This window comes from Halichondria panicea, chromosome 9 (assembly GCF_963675165.1).
Source record: "Halichondria panicea chromosome 9, odHalPani1.1, whole genome shotgun sequence".
Classification (NCBI taxonomy): Eukaryota; Metazoa; Porifera; class Demospongiae; order Suberitida; family Halichondriidae; genus Halichondria; species Halichondria panicea.
The window spans coordinates 1,504,053-1,523,678 of NC_087385.1; the positions used below are offsets into that span (position 1 = coordinate 1,504,053).

The 19,626-nt window shown below is 42.6% G+C and overlaps 4 protein-coding genes across 6 annotated transcripts in view; 2 read left to right on the forward strand and 2 right to left on the reverse strand.

Moving 5' to 3' along the window:
• LOC135341003 (protocadherin Fat 4-like) overlaps positions 1–8,388 on the forward strand; it is a 20,796-nt gene extending 12,408 nt beyond the window's left edge. For all 3 annotated transcript variants that reach the window (XM_064537453.1, XM_064537452.1, XM_064537451.1), the window contains 21 exons: positions 185–1,579; positions 1,729–1,836; positions 2,177–2,366; positions 2,659–2,876; positions 3,337–3,534; positions 3,735–3,851; positions 4,006–4,126; positions 4,185–4,261; positions 4,354–4,422; positions 4,490–4,511; positions 4,669–4,799; positions 5,062–5,268; positions 5,489–5,577; positions 5,963–6,049; positions 6,228–6,363; positions 6,702–6,829; positions 6,894–6,916; positions 7,048–7,138; positions 7,294–7,351; positions 7,593–7,745; positions 7,972–8,388. In XM_064537453.1, the coding sequence (XP_064393523.1) occupies positions 185–1,579; positions 1,729–1,836; positions 2,177–2,366; positions 2,659–2,876; positions 3,337–3,534; positions 3,735–3,851; positions 4,006–4,126; positions 4,185–4,261; positions 4,354–4,422; positions 4,490–4,511; positions 4,669–4,799; positions 5,062–5,268; positions 5,489–5,577; positions 5,963–6,049; positions 6,228–6,363; positions 6,702–6,829; positions 6,894–6,916; positions 7,048–7,138; positions 7,294–7,351; positions 7,593–7,745; positions 7,972–8,169 (3,816 nt within the window). In that variant the 3' untranslated portion in view covers positions 8,170–8,388. The remainder of the gene's footprint in view (positions 1–184; positions 1,580–1,728; positions 1,837–2,176; positions 2,367–2,658; positions 2,877–3,336; positions 3,535–3,734; positions 3,852–4,005; positions 4,127–4,184; positions 4,262–4,353; positions 4,423–4,489; positions 4,512–4,668; positions 4,800–5,061; positions 5,269–5,488; positions 5,578–5,962; positions 6,050–6,227; positions 6,364–6,701; positions 6,830–6,893; positions 6,917–7,047; positions 7,139–7,293; positions 7,352–7,592; positions 7,746–7,971) is intronic.
• LOC135341008 (L-methionine gamma-lyase-like) lies at positions 8,313–18,007 on the reverse strand. Its single transcript, XM_064537464.1, has 9 exons — positions 17,810–18,007; positions 17,368–17,526; positions 16,924–17,058; positions 10,423–10,595; positions 10,102–10,213; positions 9,719–9,832; positions 9,425–9,559; positions 9,037–9,182; positions 8,313–8,453 (listed from the first exon to the last, which is right to left on the reverse strand). The coding sequence occupies exons 1-9, from the start codon at positions 17,996–17,998 to the stop codon at positions 8,384–8,386; spliced, it is 1,233 nt and encodes a 410-aa protein (XP_064393534.1). The 5' UTR covers positions 17,999–18,007; the 3' UTR covers positions 8,313–8,383.
• LOC135341006 (alpha-protein kinase vwkA-like) lies at positions 10,843–15,527 on the forward strand. Its single transcript, XM_064537457.1, has 4 exons — positions 10,843–11,220; positions 11,265–11,458; positions 11,522–11,654; positions 14,176–15,527. Exons 1-4 carry the CDS (start codon positions 10,948–10,950, stop codon positions 15,268–15,270), a joined length of 1,695 nt encoding a protein of 564 aa, XP_064393527.1. The 5' UTR covers positions 10,843–10,947; the 3' UTR covers positions 15,271–15,527.
• A 69-nt stretch (positions 18,008–18,076) lies between the features above and the next one.
• On the reverse strand, positions 18,077–19,447 carry LOC135341012 (uncharacterized). The gene is made up of 5 exons (XM_064537470.1): positions 19,014–19,447; positions 18,762–18,904; positions 18,527–18,667; positions 18,380–18,461; positions 18,077–18,312 (listed from the first exon to the last, which is right to left on the reverse strand). The coding sequence occupies exons 1-5, from the start codon at positions 19,158–19,160 to the stop codon at positions 18,217–18,219; spliced, it is 609 nt and encodes a 202-aa protein (XP_064393540.1). The 5' UTR covers positions 19,161–19,447; the 3' UTR covers positions 18,077–18,216.
• Positions 19,448–19,626: the final 179 nt, after the last annotated feature.

Below are 19,626 nucleotides of genomic sequence, written 5' to 3' on the forward strand. Positions count from 1 at the left end.
GTTTGGTGCCCTCTGTATATTCTAGTCAATTTCGGGCACAAACACTCTTTTATAGCTTAAATACATGTACCATATTATACTGCTTGAGATGGAGAAAGGCTACAAAAGGGTATACATAATATATATTTGCAACTATTTTGCTTCTTTTTTTGTGTGTTCATTATCTTTTACTCTTTGTTTCCAGTTTCCGTCAATCAGAGCGACAGACTTGGATGCCGGTGGCAACGACCCTCTGGAATACTTCCTCGAGAGCGGCATTCCGTTTACTATTTCCGCAGACGGTACCTCTCTTACAGCCACTCAGCCCATCGATCGTGAGACTATCCCATCTTTCAACTCCGTTATCAGAGTGCAAGATGGCTCAGGGAACACAGCGCTCGCCGACCTAATAGTCGAGGTGATCGATATCAACGATAATGCACCGAGATTCTTGCTTACTGCTGAGGAACTAGCTATCAATATCCCAGAGAATTTGAATATATTTCCACACCCGGATAGTCTTATTAGAACGGTGGAAGCCGTGGACGATGATGAAGGCGATAATGCAAGAATTACATATCGTTTATCGGGAGGACGTGGGAATTTCGATATTACTCAGTCAACAGGTGTGGTTCGACTAATTGTTCCGTTGGATAGAGACACAATAGCCAGTCGCTACATTCTCAACGTGACGGCAACAGATGGATTGCATACCAGCTGGCGTGCTTTTACAGCAAATATTGAAAACATCAATGATAATAATCCTGAATTCTTACAGGCCGTATGGGAGGGTACTCTTGCAGAAGATGCACCAATCGGATCGACCCTACTATCGGTAGATATGAGCACTCAATTACCCACCTTTTTACGACTTATGGCTGAAGATTTGGATCCGGAATCGAACGTTACGTATAAACTATCACCGACTGATGTCCCACCAAACCTCCCATTCCGCGTCACCTTCGATGGCTATATAGTGACAACTGCCGCTCTAGATAGAGAGCAGCAGGAGCGACATTCTTTCGCGGTGCAAGCCACAGATGGATTCCGTATTGCCCTAACGGAGGCTATAGTGGAGGTAGTTATCGGAGATGTGAACGACGAGAGTCCGCAATTTCAGCAGCCGAGCTATGAGGTCGATGTGTACGAGTTGACGCCCAGAGATGCTATATTCCTCATCCTGCAAGCTAATGATGCCGATGCTGGTACTAATTCTGAGATCACCTATCGCATCGCAACGGACCAGGGTGGCAATACTATTCAGTTCGCTATCGATATGACAACAGGTGCACTCTCCCCAACTGAAGTAGTCAATATTGGCGGATCTATAGATACGACGATCGTCCTTATGGTTGAAGCCTCTGATATGGGAACACCCTCTGTAATGCGTACAACTGTAAACGTGCAACTGACTCTGGTGGACAGGAACTTGGAGGCACCTGCTTTCACAGAGATTTTGTATACATTTTCTGCGGCTGAGAATGTTGATAATGTCCCTGTAGGCACAGTGGTTGCCATGGATTCGACGGGTGATCAGGACGCTGTCATTACTTACAGCATAGTCAGTGGACATAATCTGTTTGTCATCGATACTGCAACAGTGAGTGTCATATAGAGGGTCTATACGTAATGTACATGCATGTACGTTTACGTTGCAAGAAAAGTTCTTTATACATATTGAGCATAGAGTGTGTATAGCATGTAGTAGTGTAGTAACTTGTCCGTTCATTGTTATGTATTTCCCCTCAGGGTTTCATCCGTTCAGTAGTTCCGTTGGACCGAGAGGGAAGAGATCTCTACACGTTCACCATCTCGGCAGTAGACAGTGCAGCTCAGCCTAGAACTGGGTTCACTACCGTAAGTTGCATGTATATAGACGATGCACAATGAGTCCAGTATATGTGACATCATGCATAGCTACTCTCTGCAACATTAGCATTTGGTTGATTTGGCAACATGTATAGTTGCTGTACGTACAAATGTATCCACGTGTGCTTAGCCTTGTCCCTACGCCCACTTCTGCTCCTATTAATTGCTTGGTTGAAAGACGAGAGGATACATGTAGAGACAACCCTATGATTGAAGAACTTTCTTACTCAAGAGGCCTGTGTAGGAGGGCGATTGCACGAGGCTAGTATTTTCTCTAGTTGTTAGCTCGTAAGTTGTGGCATTGTATATTTGTTTCATCACCATGCAGGTTGTGGTTTCGGTGGAGGATATAAACGACAACGAACCTTTCTTTGACCCTGAATCGTACCCGGTATTTGTGTCAGAGAACACCCAGATAGGAACCACGGTGGTCCGAGTGATGGCCTTCGATATCGATGCAGGTACCAACGCTGAACTCACTTACAGCATATTCACACAAAGCCCCGGAGATATTCCAGGTAAGTCTATACCTTAAAGATCACTGTGATATATCTATAATTATACTGTACGCACGTATTTAATGCCTATACTAATAATACCTAGTGTTTGCTTGTCCATTAGTGTAGTTCGAAGATGTTCAGAGTGGTCGAACCACATCGAACACCTGTAGAACACTGTGATTAAAACGTACATAATTATTAGTTTTCGTGCTTGTTGAACTGAAATTGTAATGCGCTGGGTCAATTTGTATTAATTATTTCGTCACTTAGAAAATCTCACATGTAAAGTTTTCTACATAATATTATGTAGTGTTTGAGATCAACCAGATGGGAGAGATTACGACGCTAGTGGATATCGACCGAGAGGTGGTGGGCGTGTACAACCTGGTGGTCCAGGTCACTGACAGCAGCGTCAACCCACAGACTACACAAACTGACGTCATGATAACCATCAACGATGTCAATGACAACACACCAAGATTTGTGTCTGGAGCTGTGCTCTCTGGCACCCCCGTGGAAATACCAGAGGTATAGAGAAAACTCATTAGACAAGATTAGCGTTATAACGCCCGATAATTTGTCTCTCTTAGAATATTCTGAGCACCTCCCACACTTCATGCACGATTGATACTGCCACACCCCATGCACGATTGATACTGCCACACCTCATGCATGATTGATACTGCCACACCCCATGCACGATTGATACTGCCACACCTCATGCACGATTGATACTGCCACACCCCATGCACGATTGATACTGCCACACCCCATGCATGATTGATACTGCCACACCCCATGCACGATTGATACTGCCACACTTCATGCACGATTGATACTGCCACACCCCATGCACGATTGATACTGCCACACCCCATGCACGATTGATACTGCCACACCCCATGCACGATTGATACTGCCACACCTCATGCACGATTGATACTGCCACACCCCATGCACGATTGATACTGCCACACCCCATGCACAGGATGCCGAGCCTGGGACCCTGGTCACTACACTCCAGGCAGAGGATCCGGACTTTCAGCTGAATGGGATTGTGGGATACTATTTTGATAATCTGGCTCGGACACTAGGTCCGTTCCAGATCGACCGTGACACTGGGGAAATAACACTGAGGCCAGGCATGGATGGGGAACTGGACAGAGAGATAGACAACTTGTATGAAGTAAGTTGTTTAATTGATTGCCGGAAGACATGCTACAATTAATGTAGCTTGCTTTGTACTGATTTGTTTTTATGAGTTGGAATCTTCTTATTTAATATCAGGGTATGTACATTTTGTAATGATAGTTAGCTATGGACAGAGAAAAGTTACTTGTGTGCCCCCCCCCCCCCCCAAGGCAATGACTGTGCCTCCCCTTGCAGCTGCGAGTGATAGCGGCTGACCTGAGGGGTCTCGGTGATACCAGTCGCTCTGTCTCAGGAGTGGTGAGAGTACAAGTGTTGGACATCAACGACAACCTACCTACCTTTCTTGACCCGGTGAGAATCACATGACACAGCTATAGCAACAAGCTTACAATCATATAACACTCATTGTATACTTCATTATAGTACGTACGTGTCATATCGTATTGGATACATTGCATAATTATACAAGTGCTCCTCTCTACACACACATATGCACTCACTATAGCTGTACGAGTTTGCTATTTTGGAGTCCTATCCCCTGAATACCCCCTATGGAGCAGTGGTGGGCACTGATCTCGACGTCGGAATAAACGCTGAACTCAACTATTTCTTCATCGGAGATGATAGTAAGAGATTACTCATTCACTTGCATGATGGTTTTATTATATCATTTTGTCTGTGCAGACAGAGACAATTCGTCTTGTTCCAACCAGTTCTGTGTTGATCGGTTGACTGGAGAATTAATACTCGTCAAAACTTTGGTACGTTACACATCCTCACACACCCCTCACTCACTTCACACATCTCACACATCTCACACACCTCACACATCTCACACACCTCACACACTCAGGATCACGAGGCCTCTGAGTCCCACCTCCTGACTCTGGCCGTCACCAACTCACCCATCCTTGAATTCAACGTAAGTATTCACCGGCCATACTTGCTTAGCAATAATTATTTATTACCATTGTTTTGCTTCTCTACAGGAAACGACAGGAATGCCCATTGGTAAGAATATTTTAGAAATGAGCAAGCCCACGAATTTATCATAACCATAGGTCATTGGGATTAGTCAGCTGATTAAGGAATTAAACTGCTGTATAGATCTAGTTATACTTGTTAGCATGCTCTAGATCTCTGTGTGTTCTGTGTTTCCATTATGTAGCTGCCACCACTGGGACACTGTCGGTGACTGTCATTGATGCCAATGACAATAGCCCTGTGTTCGTACAGTCCACTCTGTTTGCAGCTGTCGCTGAGGAAGCTCAGTTTGGAACCACCATCACAACGGTTGAGGTGAGGCCATTGCTCGGCAATCTCTCCGCGCTTTTTTAATCTCTGTAACTGTACCATGCATCGTGTGCAACCTAACCTACAAACTTGGTCGTTGTTGCCATCTAACCCATTCACACTATACCACCTGCTTTTATATCTCGGTACCATATAAAGGCAGCTATACGTAGATTAAAAAATGTCTCGAGGCAATTCCTTCAGTGTATTTGTACGTATTCAGCTCAACGTGAATGTCGCATTCATTCTCATCTTGTAACCCCTGCAGGCAATTGATTCGGACAGCCTGAATGGGAGCATTGTGTGGTTCGAGGTAGTGACCCCCCAAGTGCCGTACCTGGTGGACCGTGACACGGGTGTAGTTACCACGGCCGGTGTATTCTCCGGACTCAGCGGTACACGACAGGAGGTCACAATGAGAGCATACGACAACTTTGGACAAGTACCTACATTCTCGTCCATGGGAATCATGATCGTGAGTACTGTACACAAGTAGTGTTTTGCTGCTAATATCATATATAGCTACGTATTGCAGTACGTGTATGACACTCCCATTACTGTCTGTGGACATTTTACTTTAGATTGGCTGCATTATTTTTAACATCTCGTATTGCAGTACGTGTATGACACTCCCATTACTGTCTGTGGACATTTTACTTTAGATTGGCTGCATTATTTTTAACATCTCTCTGCAGGTGCAAGTATACAAACAGACGGAACTGGTGATCATAACCTTCTCTAGGGACAAGGAGGTGGTGGAGGCAAAAATAGGCAGGATCATGGCGTAAGTTAACAATTGAGTAGTATTCTGTATACATACATACATACGTGCATGTAATAATTTATAACAATTATATACTTGAAATTTAACTGCCATTCAGACGACTTGTATCCAAGAGCCATCTCCGTTTTGAAACCAGCACAGTATTCGATCTCCCTAATAGTTACAGTCGGCTAAGTATCAAGACCCCTTCCAAACTTTTACCGAAAGACCATGCACCTCCTCTATCTAGTTTCTGTAATGTTCCTCCTGTGATTTTGACCTCGCTATATATAAATATCTCACAGATATAGCACATCAGTTTAGCTGTTCACAGCTAAATGTGTATGTGTACGTACGTATTATACTTAAAGGTTGCATTGTCTCCGGTAATGAATTGCTTGTGCAGAGCTCTTGAGGAAGTGACTAGTGCTCGGATCACCATCACAGAGGTCAGGGTGGAGGTCACTGATGCAGGGGAGGTCGACATCTCAGGGTAAGTTCCTTCAATTATATACATCACGTGTGTATTCAAGCACTCCCCTACGCCTATTATATAGGACACAATTGATAGTTGCTTTCTGGTGTGCAGGGTAGTGTTCTTCAACGCACATTATGTCTCTAATAAAAACAAGCTCTTACCTCTCTCTTCCTACCCCCCCCCCCTCCCCTAGGACTGACGTACTGTTCTTCACCCTTGATCCCGATTCTGGTAATGTGATTAACCCATCCATTATTGTCAGAAGGATTGATCAGAACTACCCGATACTGGATAATGCCTTGTCCGATTGCAAAGTGGAGAGAATCAGGGTAAGAGTCCAGCTTGTGTGGACTGGAAACCTCTCTATAGATCTATCATACACATGGTCTAAATAGACCATTTTATAGCAAATGCTCATTTTAAAACAGTATGCATGGCTGCATTTAAGGGATGGGAGCAAGGAGGTTTCCCTTTGAAACTGTCTTGGCCCTCTGAAAAGTACTTCGCACCCCAAGTCACCCTGGCACTAACCCTGTATGCAGGCCTACGGTGTTAGGCCATTTTGTACAGTAAATACGTAGTATCGATGTCTCTCGATACGTATGAAAACCCCAAATAATCAACTGGTTCCAGCCACCATTACAGCCACAACATCCCCTCCTCACAGGCATTTAATTCTATGGCTGCCACGTCTCCCGTCCCAGTGTGGTTGTGGGTGGTCCTGGCTATCCTGGCTGCAGGTGTACTCTGTATGTGCTGCTGCTTCCTCATTGGCTGCGTCGTCGAGAGGAGGAGGTAACAAAATACACATGAGTAGGAGAATTTTATTTATATCGTTTCGGTTTTTTTGCACATGCAGGAGTCGAAGATGGAAGAAGAAAGGTATGAATGTGAAGACCACTCCTATAGACTAATTTTTGTTACTACAGAGTATAGTACACAATACGGTGTTGTGCATATACCGTTATAATTCGTAAGCAATATCGCCGTGTCAATCATCGATATTTTCACAGCCACACAGAGTGTTGATCAGTACGCTACTGTGGACTACAGTGCCTTCAACAACCCTCTCTGGGTCTCGCCCTACGATGGCATGGATACCAGGTGAACTAACAATACAGTCTACTTCATAGAAGATATAATTACATACGTATATGTATGCTTGTCATTTGAGTGCATAAATACCATGCATGTACGTAGCTTATACGGTACTATACCAATCTAGTTTTGTTTGCTTGATTATTGCACCACATGTGCAGCTCTACGGTGTCAACCGGCTCCACAGCTGAGAATTCCAATCCTCTCTACGAGTCTCAGGTTAGCTTTACTGTTCTGCCTTGTACCGGATCACCAGCTGTGTTCTTTTGTGACAAGTGTTAATTAATATAAGTACATGCATGCATGCATGGACTGGAGTCTGGAGTGTAACCACTGATGGGTATACGTATATGTAGGTTCATATAACAGTGTCCCGAAGTACCCATACATGCAGTCACAAATATTTCTCTCTCCCCTGCACACAAACAATTATTATTATTATACCTCTCTCTACTCACAGGAGCTGACCATCGAGATGTTCCAGGACGATGGGGAAGACGAGGAAGAAAAGAAGGAGAAGGTGACCAAGAAGAGCCGTAAGCCGGTAAAGGCCCCGCCCCTCACCATACCCGGCCCTGTCGTTAAGAGGAGCGATGGATTGTACGACTCACAGGTGAAACTATAAGACTTTTATATTATACAATCAATGTACATGCTTCGTTGATTTTGCATAGTGTGATTCCTTTGAATTTACATGATTCTAGACTACAGATAGATATTTCAGTCTGTACAGTCATTGTGCTTACATTACGTTTATGTATAAGCAATGGAGCTTCCTTTTTAGTGTTACATGTATATACTGCACGGCAGTATTAACTGTTTTTTTTTACTACTGACAGGAGATTGAGATTGAGATGTATGATGAGCTTGATGACCCTGGGTCGGACAGAGACAGTAACGTGGACCTGATACGAAGCTCCACCCCCAGTAGCGGCCTCGCTGGCAAAAGGGGCGGCAAGGGACGGGCCCACTATTCTAGAGACGACGAACTCTTAGACGCAGCCGTGGGGGGTCGTCACGGGAGGTCTTACTTCTAACACTTCATGAAAAAGAGTTTTACATTGTGCTTTAGCTGTAACTATATTGTCCATAAACTACATGACATTGTATATAGTTCACTGTCCACTATGTTACCATAATAGTCAGTAGATCTATAATTATTTATAGCTATATATATATATATATTTATACAATTTTTGTAGTACAACACATCAAAATCTATCGTTTGAACTTTAATGTGTATTTTTATAGTCAGATTTTTACTTTGTCCAACGCTTGCTCCAAGTCTTTAATGAGATCAGCTGCATTCTCAATACCCACACTACAAGGAGGGAAATTACAGCGTCATAGCAACACTGCATGTGTGCTGTAGTGCATCATGCGTACATGTAGTTCCTCAATCCCTATATAGCTAGTTACATGGTGGTGAGAAACTTTAATTTGAGCCTAAAATAGAATTCTATCAAGTATGCATGTACATGTACAATCATGCATGCATCTTTATGAATTACACGTATTTCTATAAGCAAGAAAATAAACACAGCATAATGTAGACTCTCGTTAATCTGGTCACCCTTGGGACAGTGCAGTTTGGCCGCAATACCAAAGCTTGTATGAGCTAGAGAGCAGTTAGCAAAGCTCCAAGATTCATTTGCAGCAGGAATTGCATATACATGTGGATGGCAATCGAAACCTCTCAACAAGACCACCTCTCTATAACGGCTAAAAGGCTGCTCCCTAATTTATGGAAGTTCCACTGTATGGTCGTTCCTAAACGTTTCGTGATTAACTACTATAGGTCGCCCTAATTAGGAGTGGAAGTGGGCGTGGGGACGAGGCTAACTTACAGCGTACCTACACTCATGTAAGCTGTATTGAAATTAAACTACTGAGTATGTACTTACCTGAGACGGATCATAGTGTCTGTGACACCAGCTGCCTTCCTCATCTCTGCGGGGACGTATGAGTCACAGTGGGTGGTGGAGGCGGGGTGACAGACAAGAGACTCCACCCCTCCCAAACTCACCGCCAGGCTTATCACCTTCACATTCTAAAGGGCAGAGAGAGAGAGGATATAATTATTACGATGGCTGCATTGATGTAAAGAATTATACACGAGCTATAACAAGGGATGGTTTACTGGAGAAAAATTTAGACAACCGGTGTACATGTATACAATTGCGTAGCTAGGCAAGAGTAGCTACGATTTGTCAAAACAGTGACCACCCCCGGCCCCCCCCGCCCGATACATTACACACCTAGCTTAGAGTATGTCTTACACTACAGGCTCACCTCGACGAGTGTGACTCCATTCTCCATGCTGCCTTTGAGCTCAAAGCTCAGCATTCCAGAGAAATTCCTCATCTGTTTCTTGGCTAGCTCGTGGTCAGGATGTGAGGGTAGACCGGGGTAGTACACCTTCTCCACCTGTATAGGGGGAGGGGGGATTAACATTGCATGCACAACATCTCTACAATATCATCTTCATTGTAAGCTATCAAAGTTCAAATTTCCATATATGGAAATACATCTCATATATATACGAGATTATTTCGACGCAAGTATTATCTATCACCTTTACATTACCTTTGGGTGATCTTGTAGGAACTGGGCCACTTTGAGAGCGTTCTCACTGTGTCTGTCCATCCTCAGAGCCAGTGTCTTCACACTCCTGTGCAGGATGAACGCATCCCACGGCGACTGGGGTGGGGGTCAAAGGTGAGGTGGTGTCTTTAGGGAGTTCAAATGAGTGTTGTGCTTATAGTAGTGTACATAAAAGGAGGTCAATTGTGTGAGCATTGTCTCCTAGGAGGTACGTACAATAGTTAGCCAATAACTTAGTGGTCTCAATATTGGTGGTCCGAGAGGTCATTAGTATGAGAGCATATTGTAGAGAGAGCTATGTATTCTAAACGCAAGCAATAACAGGCTACACTGTGTACACTAATATAACAGCTACACTGACTCACCATATTGTTTCCTAGGTATATTTGAGTGGCAGTGAGAGCTTCACCATGTTCCTTACTGGCAAAAGATATCACTCCCCCCAATAAATCAGTGTGCCCTCCGATGTACTTGGTACTGGAATGTGTGCGTAGGAATAATGCAATTAACTTTCACTGAGAAATTCAATTAAGATGTAGTGACTACAACAGTTGTTTAGTATATATAATATAGAAGCTATGATACATGTACGCCAATTATCCACGTACAATCGTCAAAAAGTTACAACTGCCTATAATACATTGTGATCAGATGATACACTTGTAAGTAACACAAAATGCACTCACCAGCTGTGCATGACAAGGTCGACTCCATACTTGAGTGGCTGAAGGAGATAGGGAGAGGCAAAGGTGGCATCTATCATGGTAACCAGTTGGGGGTGGGCCTTCCCCAGTGCCGCAAATCCCTCCACATCCAGGATTGACATTGTGGGATTGGCAGGGGTCTCTCCATACAGGATCTGTAAGTGTAGGCATATGAGAAAATATTACATAAACATTTTTTTTGCAGTGAGAATGACCTCGGAAGTTCTGCATGTGCTTGCGTTCATTATCATGGCTTGTCATAATTATTTGCTGCAATGTCAATTAAGTGTTATTATAGTTTTAGACTAATGTGTGCTCAAGCCTTGAAATTCCCTGGGAAAGCCCCAGGCACATGAACGCGTACATCATGGGACTGTCCCAGGGAAAATTTAGTAAGTATAATAATAATAGGTATACTGCAAGCAGAGACTATAAAAATCAGCATTATTTTAACTGCTATATTTATCATTTTGTAATCAGTGGATTAGTACAAAAGACAAGACTGAAATGGCTGCTATGCTCCCTGAGATGCTCTCTAATTCTAAAGACAGCGGAATGGGATATACAACAGAGTTGTCCTCGACTATTACAGAGTTGTCCACAGAGTTGTCCTCCACTTTTACAGAGTTGTCCTCCACTTTTACAGCGTTGTCCTCCACTCTTGTAGGGAGATCAAAAGAAGCTGAAAAATACGAGAGTAAGGAAGACCGTACTGAAGCCATCAGGAGGAAGAACGAGGCCATTCATCGAGTATTTGCAATGATGCGACTTGCAGAAGAGGTATACAATCAATACGTTTTTATTGCTGATACTGTCTTCATTAGGTGGACGTATGTTTCCTTGTGGACTGCACTGGATCTATGGGCTCATACATCACCCGAGTTAAGACAAACATCAGGACTTGGTGTGAACGTCTCCAAGCAACCTACAAGCATCTTAAACTAAAAGTGGCCTTCGTCCGCTACACAGATTTTGATCAGCCCGAATCTACACGTACATCACAGCTTGATTTCACTGAGTAAGAGATAATGGGCAGACATAATAAATTATACCTGCATCATGTATATTCTTGCCTACATAGCGATGTTGATGAGTTTTACTCATTTGTGGATACTATAGCTGCTCCTGGTGGAGTTGGTGGAGATACAGCTGAGGATGTCTTTGGTGGACTGGAGGCTGCCACAAAACTTTCCTGGAGGAAGATTGGGACCAAAGTACGCAATACAGTTGATTATCCAAACCCCGATCATCCGAGAATTCGGATGAAAGATTAGTGATATTCATAGCAAACACCTACTCGCACATGCGCATTAAGTGTCCACGTGGTTGAAAGCTTTTGTGTTGCTGATTAGCAGAAGCAGCTAAACGCTTCAGCTTAACCTAACAGTATATCTTGCTACCTTACGAGTTCTGTCCACTGATGCATTATGTTCAAGACTATATATAGTACCAGGAGTGTATTACGAGGAGTATCCAACTGTAGCCGTTTTAGTAAACCAGGTTCCGGTATAAGTACGTCATACCACGTCACTATCAGACCGTGGGTGCGTAGGTGTAGTGGTTAATTAGTTAAAAATGATATCAGCATACACGCATGTGGTTTGTACCTCCAGCCCACATTTAATGGCTAACAGTTTACACAACTAGGGTGAGTGTAAAAGCTGGAATGCGGAATGGAATGGAATATGGAACGGAATATGGATGGGCACAGCATAATTACTTCGCAAAGGGTAGACATGTATAATTATGTGCAGAATTTTTTAATGTTGCTAGCTACTGAGTAGTCTACTCTTCAAAAAATTAATTAATAGTCTTCTAAAATTAGCTGTGTCATAAAAGGCTTCTGTAACACTATTTAAGTCACTACACTAAAAAAATACAGAGCACCATCAGCACATAATTATAGGTGTCTACCCTTTGCGAAGTAATTATGCTGTGCCCAAAACAAGGCGAAGTGTGAAGTGTATATAGCTATAGGACACTCCAAAACTATACCTTTCTTCTATCTGCATGCCTGCAAAGTTTTGACCCTTGGTGAACTTTAAACAATTTGTGCGTGTTGAAGAGACACATGCACTGACCATGCATCTTTTATATGGAGAAATTATTCTCAAAGCGCTAGATCATCTTGGTATCATTTTGCTTAAACTCTACTCTATTTGATTAAGCTATAAAGATACTTCGCACTTAAATATCCATTGCAAATCACATGCTCAAATAATCCAAAAGATAGCATGCAAGCTGGCTGTATTATTAAATCATCACATGACACCCGAAAAGAGGATCAACAACTTTGCACACACTGTTGCATAGTGGCAGTTTCTTTGCTGAGAGTATAATTATAAATGTGGAATTTTGTTGACTTCACAACCCAATATGTGTGGCAAAATGCTTGGTCAGTGTGTCTCTTCAACACGCACAAATTGTTCACCAAGGGCCAAAACTTTGCAGGCATTCAGATAGAAGAAAGGTAGAGTGTCCTATAGCTATATACACTTCACACTCTACCTTGTTTAATTTGGGCACAGCATATTTGTATATGCATGTAATTTGTATGTTATATCCCAGAATTAACAATCTTCTAAAATTAACTCTGTGTTTATAAAAGGCTTCTGTAACACTTTTTACAAGTATTTAAGTCATACTACACTAAAAAAAATACAGAGCACTATCAGTAGCTCTCTTTTTATTACTAAGTTTGTCATTCCATATTCCGTTCCATATTCCGTTCCATATTCCATTCCATTCCGCATTCCAGCTTTTACACTCACCCACACAACTACAAGTGTTAGTGACGGATTTAGTCCGATATGTAGAATGGAATGTGCGTGGGAGTCACATACTCCTCTTCATACACTCTTGATAGTATATTTGTAAGAGCTCTGGACATCGTTTGGCATGCAGAGGCTAGGCTCAATTAGAATCATTCCGGTACCTAAATATTTTAGCCATCCGGATGAGGTGGGGACACCAGGTGTTCGGATAATCGAGGCTTAACTGCTATATATATTGTTATATCCCGTTGCTATGCTGTTGCTATGTGCAATATGCAGCATAGTGCACTGAATTTCATACTGTACTGTATCTCATATTCTGCACTGACCACAAAACCTCGAGGGATTTAATGATAATTATACATGGTATTTTTAAATGCCGCATATAGCACAGGCTTATAGAGTAAATATCTAAGTTTGTCCAGTTCTTTACTGCTTGAACGTAGTCCTAGGACACAGTCATGCACTGGTTGGTCGTCATTGGAGAGCGGCTTTTTTGCAGCAGAGTTGAGGTGGGGCTCCTCGAGTTGCTCTGCAGCTTTGACTTTGGGGTGGGGCTATTTTGCAGCAGCGTTGAGAAGAGAGAGTGTTTTTGCAGCATTCGTGGGGGGGGGGGGTTGCTTTACTCTTGTCTAGCATCGAGCGAGGAGCCCAACGTTTTGTGAGTCAAGCCATTCATCGTGCCAATGGCGGCAATCTTGAATGGTTAGATACTAGTGTTTTTGCAGTCTCTTTCAGTAATTTTTGTAGAAGCTGTGATGTATTTTGTGTTACTAGGGATATAAACTAGTTATAACACGTGCACTCGGGATACATGGTGATATTGCACTCAGCCCTCGGGGCTGGCGCCTCGTGCTTCAGTGCAATATCCCTTGTGTCCGTGTTATAACTATTACATAATTCCTATTAAAACATACAGCACCATGTACTGATTGCATGACCATTATGGTCGGTTTTGCAGGTGCTCATTCACTTCGCTGATGCGCCTTGTCATGGGAAGCAGTACCACAGTGAATCAATCAACGATGCATACCCTGACGGAGATCCGGGCCATCGAGACCTGGCTGAATTCATGGGCAAGCTTCATCGACGTGAAGTTCACTATCACTTTGGATTTGTTAAGGAAACAGCCACAGAAAAGATGATCCAGGAATTTGATGAAATGTTGCTTAAATGTGGAGGAAGGGAGATGACGATTCACACTTTTAATGCTGACAGACCTCCTCTAATCGATGAAGCTGTATTTCGCTTAATTTCATCAAGCATTTCATCTTCTCTGAAAAAATTGTCATCTGTTGACAAGACCACAAGAAAAATAGAAGAATTCTTGCTAGTGAAGGGCGTTCCAAATTGGGACGAGCTTAAACTATTCTCGGTGAAAGTTAGTAAAAACAAGGGGACATTAGTAAGCCTGCCAACTACCCCAAAAGCTGTGAAGCGTGCTATACATCCTTTTGCTAAAGGAGGAACGCGACTTGCCTATCGTGCTTACTTTCCTGAAGAGAATAGGCACATAGTTATGAAGAAATTTCTAATCAAATACGACGATCAACCATGTATTAAACGTCACATAGAAATTGCAATTATACAGGCCACAGCTAAGGCGTATGCTAAAAAGTTTTGTCAAGAAAAGCCATCTGATATAGGAGTGCCATTGGGGTTTACTTCGTGTGATATTATGGTATGGGAAGAGGATATGGATGCCACCCAACGTTACTTCTCGTATGAGCCTTACATTGACGGTGATTACACAAAGTTCAATACTAACACCGGTACTGTGGCTCCTGGATCTGATCCAGTCAACGAAACCTGCCAAGCCTTTAGCCACTACACATGGGTCGAATCAAACGAAGCACTTGTGGTTTGTGACATTCAGGGAGTCAAGAGAGAGCATAAAGTGATATTGACCGATCCTGCTATCCATTGCAAGGATGTTTTGATTTACGGTGACACAAACTTTGGTGCAAGAGGAATTAGAAACTTCTTTAAATCTCATCGCTGCAACAAGATATGCACCAGAATGGGATTGGAGAAGTCACCACATCAACCAATTTAAACTTTACATGGACAAACATTTTTACTACACTGCACACTGCAATGACCTCTTATTAAAGTGTACATGCATGCGTGCACACCTGCAAAGTATTTTGTGTAATGTATACGCCTGCCCATTATTCCACACACACACACAGTTTCGTTGAGGATAATCATGCATATAGTATACTCTTATTCAATTCCTAAGTACTGCTTTTTTGTTTGAAAAACAGCTTTAAATCCTGCAACCTGATTGGCAATACTATACTTCATACTATGGTTCTGTGACAAGGTGAAGTACAGGCTATCTATATCTAAGTAGGCAGTTTTTAGGCGGTACCTATATGAGTGTCCTGAGTGCAGCAAACTATAGCAAACTATAGGCCCTATAATTATAGGAACCAAAATTTTTTTAGCACCCCCAAACAATTGTGCAAGTACTGGTTAGTTTCGAGGAACAACTTTTTGAGGTTTTCGAGCATTAAGGATTGATCTCGAACATCGAAAATTGTACTGTAGGGTGTGGTCATTTGAACCTCTATCCTCAAAAATAAAATCTGCAAAATGTTTAGTTTGAGCAATCTGCAAAAATTTAGTGCTTTGAAAAAAACCCGCTACAGTGGAACCTCCTATAACAGACTCTCCCACTAGAGGACAACCTCTCTATATAGGACACTAGCTATGGCACGGGAAATCACTATCTAAGTACACAGAGACAACTTCCCACAAGCGGACCTTCTTGATTCTGGACAGAGGGCAAGCTTCGTGCTCCCAACTGACCAAACTCGGCAAAACTGCCTCTTATAACGGACAAACAGGAAACCACGCCATATATTATGTCCAGTATGGTAGAGGTCGTTTGTAATGTTATTGCTAATCATACTGCCATTACTGGGATACTGCAAAGAATGCTTTATATCTTTTATTTCAGCAAATTCCTTAGCTTCTTGAGCTATAGAAATAGGGTCCATACAGACAATACATGAACATATAATATTATGGCTATAAATAGTAATTTGAATAAACCTCCCACCGAAAGACAACCTCCGAAAAGAGGACAAAAGCTCTGCTCCCAAAGTGTCTATTATTCGTGTGGAATGACTGAACAGTCTATATTTAGAGATCAATGAATAGTGATTATGAGTAATGTATATAGCTATTTATATATATATATTCTTATTGGCCTGTTCTGTCTTGTATTGTCAGTTGAGTCATATTATTAATACGGACAAAGTGATAGCTAAGTTAAGCTAATCCAGACTGTTACAATTCGGAGGTTCCACTGTATACGGTAATCAATTCTATAGCATCCAGTGGCGTAGCCAGGGGTGGCAAAGGGGGCAAATGCCCCTCCTTTTTCTGGATTTCTACTACTCAGCTCAGATTAGTGTAGGCAAGCAAAACGATTTAGTTTCTAAACTGTGTAAATCTATAGACAGTTCTTGTTCTTTGCTAAACGTTTAAACTAGAACATCAGGCCACACCCAACTAGGTAGAGAAGTTAATTATGAGGCCATAATTAAGAGGCGTGGCTTCCGGTAAATTTTCGGCGCTGCGCGGCTGATAAGTTTTGCCCCCTCTTCCAAAAAATCCTGGCTACACTCCTGGCATCATCCCTCTCTTCAACACAGTCTATCCAAAAAATGTCATACATTGTTAAATACATTGTTACCACCTTAGTGTTTGGTTTGATGGCTTTCTTGTATTCTTCGAGGCTGTTACCCTTGATGTAGGTCACCTCCAGTCCCAGCTTCACCAGGATCTTGTCCACTGTAGCGTTCACTCCTCCATACACTGGCTGACACAGAACCTGCATAGTAAAGAGGAGAGTAGTTCCATTATACCTTTAGAAACAGTAGTAAGTAGACTATACACATACAGCAATAGTCTCCTCAGAATCGGGCGTATCTGTTTGCAGAACGTTTCATCAGCTAGAGCTTAATTGACAATGCAAGCTTTTGTACATAGCTCAGCTAGTTGGAACAGACCTTTTATAGACTGAGTGGACAAAAGGTAATCACTTGTACCACATTGGACATTTATAGATATTATCTCCAGAGTGCAAACAACGGAGGTTGTAATTAATATACACACAATGCATTCCTGTTGCATCACCTACCATGTGATCCCCGCACTTAGCGAAGGTTGTCATACAGGTGGAGATGGCAGCACAGCCAGAGGAAAACAACAGACTCCCCTCTGCTCCTTCAAGGCATGCAATTGTCTCAGCAGCTACATCCACTGTAGGGTTGCCGCAGCGACTATATAGGTAGCCATTCTGCAGAAGAGAAGAGGGGTAACTTTCAATAGCTCATAATTCACTCGGATATCAAGAATAAAACCTCTCATCCTCTTCCAAAGTAAAGAAGAATAAAACATGTGCATGCGCATTCAGTAGCACTAGCTCTAGCCTGATCACATCGTCACAGATAAGTTAATACCATAGTAGTGCACTAGTAGTCTCGCGGACCCAGACCCTGAATAAATATATCGGCTGGTCCACGAGACTAGTGCACTAGTGGCTAGAATGTTCATAAGATTGCACCCATTGTAATGCACACCTTGGAAGAGGTGTTGGATAGCTCCTCTCCTTCCCTCACATCCTCCAACTCGTAAGTAGACGAGTTGTAGATCGGAGGCACCAGAGGTCTGGGTGGGTGGTTCCCTCTGAGAGCAAACTTCAGGTTGCTTCTCACCATCTCAGTCTCCACTGACAGCTTCCAGCCTGGATTACACCTCTCTCTAGCCATCTTGGTATGAGTTGCAGCGCTAGCGTATAATTATCGTGAATTCCTAGCATTTATAGCTTGCTTTTTAGCTAGCTCAAATTATTTGTGGTAACGATCGTCAACAATAAAAGTCAGCATAAATACATGTTAGTCCATAGCTAGATCTAGTTTATAGTCAATAGTGTACTATTTATTACCTATGCTACAACATTCTGTTCAAGTAGTCTTTGCCTCTTGGATCACACAGTCTTGTTGCAGGCAGCTGGCACATTGCTGCCAGTGTAAGCACTGCAGATCTCTTTGACCATACCATCATTCTCAGCATTGGTGTTATGCTGTAGGGAAATAAGACGCAATCGCTATTTTGAGCACACACTCTGATATTATGTATATATAGCTAACCTCTCCATTGATGGTGATCCAGGGGGTATACTTGTGAGGGGGGTTGAGTTGGCTTGTCATGTTGGCAAACATCAGCTCAAGCCTGAAAAAAAATACGTGAAGACGCTTTATCAAAATAATTCTTAATTAACAGATGCTATAACTTACTTGTGCCCCATGTCTCCGGATTGACAGGCGTTGATCTGGTCCCAGTCTAGTTTGGTCTCAGACGCACAACTCTCGGCTTTCTTGAGATCCTGTTTCTCTTTGTACTGGTCAATACAGTGCAAGAATGGCCAAAACTGCATCCTATGAAAATAGTGACGACAAAATAATATTGTACTGTACCAACAATTGGAGCTACTACGAGCTACATATATGTAGTAAAGGACTCCAAACTCACTGATCAGGGTAGTAGTTGAGGACACAGGCCATGACAGTGTTCATGACACACTCCATCTTTCCATGCTGACATTCAAACTTGCTATTGTTCATTATCTTTGCATTGCCCCAGGGGACGTATTTCAGGGTGAATATATCTGGGAGCTGCAGAGGATTGCAATAATTTTAGAGGGTACATAACTGCACTAGCTAGCTGCGTCCTCATGCTCAATTCTCAAGAGGCTTGGAAAATTGTAGCTGCACATAGACATACCTGCTTAAAAGCATCCGTCAGTGGTCCATTGCTCAGTTCCAGACAGTAAGGACAGAGTGCTTCAGCATAGAATCCCACCACCACCTTGTCTGCTGAGGATGCAGGAGCAAGACACAGAGCCAAGGCTACTAGGATAAGGGAGTACATCTTTGCTGCTGCAACTATTATGATAAATTATGGTGAAACATCATGTGATTAATGAATTTTAGTCACAACTTAACACTCCCTCTTTTATTAAGTAGCTATTTGAACACACACCAATATCTCCGATCAGGGGGTGTAGTAGTGAGGGTTGGTTACTGAACCATATACCAGGTAATTTCCGGGGGTCAAATTAAACCTTCACTTTATAGTGGTTGTGTGCACTAACATGGTCAATGATGATTGCTTCATTCGTGCTCCAGTATTCAACCACGAAACCCCCCCCCCCCAAAAATCACCTGCTATACGGTATATTACTTAAATCTACTTTAAAGGCTGATTTATTTGTCCCCGACTTGCTGGTGTTTCCAAATTGGGAAGCTCAGATTATAAATTGTGCTTTAGTATGGGCGGAGTCCAATCGACACGAATGCGTATTCACGTCGGTTGGACTCCGTCCAAATAAGCACAG

Bases quoted from the DNA above. Each gene is read 5' to 3' on its own strand.
- LOC135341006 (XM_064537457.1), top strand. From the start codon at position 10,948: ATGGCTGCTATGCTCCCTGAGATGCTCTCTAATTCTAAAGACAGCGGA. The intron at 11,221-11,264 runs GTATACAATCAA...TGTCTTCATTAG, and splicing joins TGATGCGACTTGCAGAAGAG to GTGGACGTATGTTTCCTTGT. The intron at 11,655-14,175 runs GTACGCAATACA...TCGGTTTTGCAG, and splicing joins GGAGGAAGATTGGGACCAAA to GTGCTCATTCACTTCGCTGA.
- LOC135341008 (XM_064537464.1), bottom strand. From the start codon at position 17,998: ATGGCTAGAGAGAGGTGTAATCCAGGCTGGAAGCTGTCAGTGGAGACT. The intron at 9,833-10,101 runs GTGAGTCAGTGT...CCCCCACCCCAG, and splicing joins TATACCTAGGAAACAATATG to TCGCCGTGGGATGCGTTCAT. The intron at 9,560-9,718 runs GTAATGTAAAGG...CCCCCTATACAG, and splicing joins TCCTACAAGATCACCCAAAG to GTGGAGAAGGTGTACTACCC.
- LOC135341012 (XM_064537470.1), bottom strand. From the start codon at position 19,160: ATGTACTCCCTTATCCTAGTAGCCTTGGCTCTGTGTCTTGCTCCTGCA. The intron at 18,462-18,526 runs GTAAGTTATAGC...ATTTTTTTTCAG, and splicing joins TCCGGAGACATGGGGCACAA to GCTTGAGCTGATGTTTGCCA. The intron at 18,313-18,379 runs GTTAGCTATATA...ATTTCCCTACAG, and splicing joins GGATCACCATCAATGGAGAG to CATAACACCAATGCTGAGAA.